At 50.6% G+C, this 4,390-nt stretch overlaps 1 protein-coding gene across 1 annotated transcript; it reads right to left on the reverse strand.

Moving 5' to 3' along the window:
• Window positions 1-1,653: 1,653 nt before the first annotated feature.
• Window positions 1,654-3,487, reverse strand: COX5B (cytochrome c oxidase subunit 5B). Its single transcript, XM_067704239.1, has 4 exons — window positions 3,328-3,487; window positions 2,689-2,762; window positions 2,421-2,520; window positions 1,654-1,852 (listed from the first exon to the last, which is right to left on the reverse strand). Exons 1-4 carry the CDS (start codon window positions 3,428-3,430, stop codon window positions 1,740-1,742), a joined length of 390 nt encoding a protein of 129 aa, XP_067560340.1. The 5' UTR covers window positions 3,431-3,487; the 3' UTR covers window positions 1,654-1,739.
• Window positions 3,488-4,390: the final 903 nt, after the last annotated feature.

The following is a 4,390-nucleotide window of genomic DNA, read 5'->3' on the forward strand; positions in this document are numbered from 1 at the left end:
CAAGATGAAGGGAAGAGGCTTCCCTGGTGGCACAGTGGTTGAAAATCCACCTGCCAATACAGGGGACATAGGTTTGAGCCCTGGTCCAGGAAGATCCCACATGCCGCGGAGCAACTAAGCCCGTGCGCCACTACTGAGCCTGCACTCTAGAGACCGCGAGCCGCAACTACTGAGCCTGCGCACCTAGAGTCCGTGTTCTACAAGAGAAGTCACCGTAGTGAGAAGCCCACGCACCGCAACGAAGAGTAGCCCCCGCTCGCCACAACTAGAGAAAGCCCATGCACAGTAACGAAGACTCAATGCAGCCAAAAGTAAATAAATAAATTTAAATTAAGAAAAAAAGATGAAGGAAAGGGCTTTTCTCTCCCATTATCAATTCAACTTACAGATCTAGTTTGGATCAATTTTGTGGCAATAGTAACCAAACCACCTCTATGGCAAATCCCAAAACAAAATATGTACTATTTCCATTTTACAGATAAAACAGCTTTTGAGAAATTAATTGTCCAAGGTGTCACAGGCATAAAGGGACTGAATCGGGCTTTTGTTTCTCTCAACTTTTTTTTTGGTTTATTATTATGATAAAGTTCAAACATACACACAAGTAGAAAAACGACAACCCCTCTTTTTTTTTTTTTTTTGCGGTACGCGGGCCTCTCACTGTTGTGGCCTCTCCCATTGCGGAGCACAGGCTCAGGACGTGCAGGCTCAGCGGCCACGGCTCACGGGCCCAGCCGCTCCGTGGCATATGGGATCTTCCCGGCCCGGGGCACGAACCCGTGTCCCCTGCATCGGCAGGCGGACTCCCAACCACTGCACCACCAGGGAAGCCCACAACAACCCCTCTTGTACCTGGCTACAATGGATCAGTCATATCCCAAACTACTCTCTTTCTTCTTCTGTTTTAAAGTTAATCTCAGACATATTTCACCCCTAAGTACCTCAGTATATATTACTAAAGCATAAAAAAAAAAAAAACTAATTCCCTTAACATGTCTAAAATTTAATAAGTTCCTAAATACCAAATATCCGTATTTGATATTTTTCTTTACAGTTGATTTTCTCACATCAAGATCCAAACAAGGTCCACGCACTGCTCTTGGTTGGTATCTTCCTCATGTTTCACTTGATAAGTACTCATACCTGTTTTTTTTCTGCTTGCAATTTACTTGAAGAAACTGGCTGCTGGTTTCTGGAATTGTCCCATATTCTAGATTTTGCTGATGGCGTCCCCATGAACTATGCTTTGAACCTGGGTCCCTTAAGACTTCAAAGCCAAAACTCTCCCCACAAGGCCACTCTGTCTTTACAACAATGTGAGGACCTACTATCTGCCAGGCTCTTTTTATATATATCATTCCTAACACCTCACAAGGTATTTATTTATTTATTTATATTAAGATGTAACCCACCCTCAGAGAGCAGGCCCCCAGTGACAAAGCTAGATGATGGAGCCAGTATTACAAGTCCAGTCGGCCTGACTCCACAGCCCATTTTCCCCATGCCAGGTGGTAGCTACCACTGCATTAGGGAACTGGCAATCTCGGTGTTCAAAAGCAAGTGGATGGCAAGCTAGTATTAACAGATAGCTATTCCCAACATAATCATCCATTCCTTCCCAAAAAACACAGGAAAGAAATAAGACCAGCCAACTATGGAAGGAGAAGCCAATGTAATGGCTAGTCTTTACTGGAAAGAAGAAACTTTACATCACATTTTGAGTGAGTTAGTGCAGGGGCTCAGTGGGCCAGCTGGTGGGGCACCAGCTTGTAATGGGTTCCACAGCTAGGGCATCTCTGGGCCTCGCCCTTATGCAGCCAGAACCAGATGACAGCACTGTTGTCTTCTTCACCTGAAAGAAAAAAGGTGGCTGAAGGCCATCCAGCCTAGAAGAGGGGACTTTTTCAACGTTAACCTCTCTTCCTCAGACACCTCTGAGACACAGAGTTATGGCTGACACCTTATCAGTTCAAGCTCTCTCCCCATTTTTCAGATGAAGAAACTGAGGCCAAGTTTACCTGTGAGTAAGCTGATCTCTTATCAGAGTCACCACAGGTTCTCACAGTTCCCTGCCTATGCAGAACCCCAAAGCTGGGTCCATCCTGGTATGTACCCCTAGTGCCTAACATGGTGTGTGGCAAAGAGAAAGTACAATAAATATTTTGTAGATGAATACTCCTTCACACTGCGTCTCCAATGAGGCAGTATTATTGATGTTCCAGGCCTCTTTACCATTAAGGATGACCTACTCGGGCAGAGAGGCCTGAGGGCCAAGACCCTTAGAACAACTTATTTACACACACATCTTCTTTATACACCTACACTCACACACAACAACAGATGTGAAGCAGCTGATAGACATCCTGTATATTAAACAAATATTAAACAAATGGATAAGAAAACAGTGGTGAGGTACTTACAGATACAGCCCACTATCCGCTTATTGCTGATGGAGGGGACTAAATTAGGGTCTTCCTTGGTACCTGAGGCTGCCTTTGGGGCGAGTATATTGTACGGGTCCTGAAAAACAAATGAAGGACCCATTATGCCAAATGACCCCTACCCTCTAGGGGATAGCAGTACTGTTCCCACAAGCCAGGTTTCCTGGATGGAAGGCTCCCAGAGAGGAGGCCGCTCTGACTCCATCCAAGGCCATGAGCTCCCGAGAAGACACAAGGTTCTCCTCACCAGTCCCTTGCGTGCAGCCAGCATGACCTCCCTCTCCAGCCCAGTGGCCTGCTCATCATCAGTAGGAACACCACCTAAAGGAAAATACGTGAATTATGATGTCGCCTGAAATGATCAAGGAAAATGCACATATGGACATCTCTGCATACTTTTAGTGGGTCCACAGGCTCCTAGAGGTTACCCATACCCACTGACCCCTAAGGACCAGAGTCACGATACCCAAAAGTGGTACACGGGGTGATCCTTTCTTCCTTCGACCATGGAAGCCCATTTTTCGGCACATTTTTTCTAAAACCAGGTCAACCAGAGTCCTAGTGGAGTGCATCGACCTTGAGGCGGGCGCGGGCCTGAAGGGCGGCTTAGCCCCCCCCCCACGTCCCGGATGCAACCCCTGCCCACCAAGGTCAGCCGACGTCTCCGTTTAGGATTTTTTCGCAGAAGGGTCAGTATGGTGGTCAGTAGCAGCGGCGGCCGAGAACAACGGGAGACGCCCGCGGAGTCTGAGGTTCTCGGGTCCGTTGTGGCGGTCACTGGGGCCCGGAGGAACTGAACGGCCTCAACCCCCCGCTCCTTGCTGCCTTAACACCACCCCGGGAGGGCAACGGCACGGGTCCCCGGCGCTCCCGGCAGGCCAAGTACCTCCAGACGCCATAGAGCGCACCACGGAGACTCCACTGGGACCGCGGGCCCTCAGGGCCTGCGCGGCCAGCGCTCCAGCTCCGCGGAGTAACCTTGAAGCCATCACGCCAGCTACAAACACCACCACTTCCGGGAGCAGGCTCCAGAGGCAGAAGGCACTTCCGGGGGAGGGCTTCTTTCCCCTCCGTGACCACCTTCCGCTTCCTTCCGGCCTGGAGCCCGCCCCACTCACCTGACTCGGCCGGGGGGCGGGGCCGCGGGAAAGGCTGCGCATGCGTAGCTCTGCTTCGTTGCGTCCGCCGTGCAGCCGGGCAGGCGTGGAGGTGGTCAGGGTCTCAATTGTAGGCTTCTGGCGACCCTGCCGTTTACTAACGCTGGGATTAGGTGCAACTCGTTTTGCGTCTGTGGGCCTCAGGATCCTCGTCCGTGGAACGGGTCAACCACACTGGAGTTCCTGTGCTTCTTGCATGATAGTGGTGCTCAGGCAGCGTGGAGGCAGCTGATGGAAGACGTGAAGCCAGTGCCTGTCAGGATACTTGCTGCACACCAAACTGTCCAGATTTACGAGTGGACTCTGTGTTAGTTGTGATGCATGCTAATTGTGATGCTGGTTCGCTTGGCAGTGTGTGAGCCACTGCAAACTTGTGGCCCAGCCTACAAGAACTTGGGCAGGACCTGCCCGCAGTCCAAGCATCAGTTTCCTGTTACAGTGGTTTTGAGGTGATGAGGTCCAGGCCTGAGGCGAGGCTGGGGAGGGGGAGGAAGGTAGGGCCAGATTGTGGGCCCCTCCCAGGACCAAAGACTTTGGTGATGTGGGGTGAAGGGGTGGCTACTGGGAGGCTGTTAACTCAGTAGAGGTTAAGGGAGGGGAAGCAGGAAGCGGAGTTGATAATGGAGAATGGAGTCCCAGAACGTACTGGGACGGGAGTTCGGCGTTTAAAACTGAAAACATCTTCCGTAGCTCCCCCATTGCCCACAAGCTAAGATGTGCAAGTTTCTTAGGGTGGGCTTTGTAAACACTGCCTGCCATGGGCTCCTAGGCCCTAGTTCCCATTGTCAGTAT

The sequence above is a fragment of the Pseudorca crassidens genome, chromosome 14 (genome assembly GCF_039906515.1).
Source record: "Pseudorca crassidens isolate mPseCra1 chromosome 14, mPseCra1.hap1, whole genome shotgun sequence".
Taxonomy (NCBI): Eukaryota; Metazoa; Chordata; class Mammalia; order Artiodactyla; family Delphinidae; genus Pseudorca; species Pseudorca crassidens.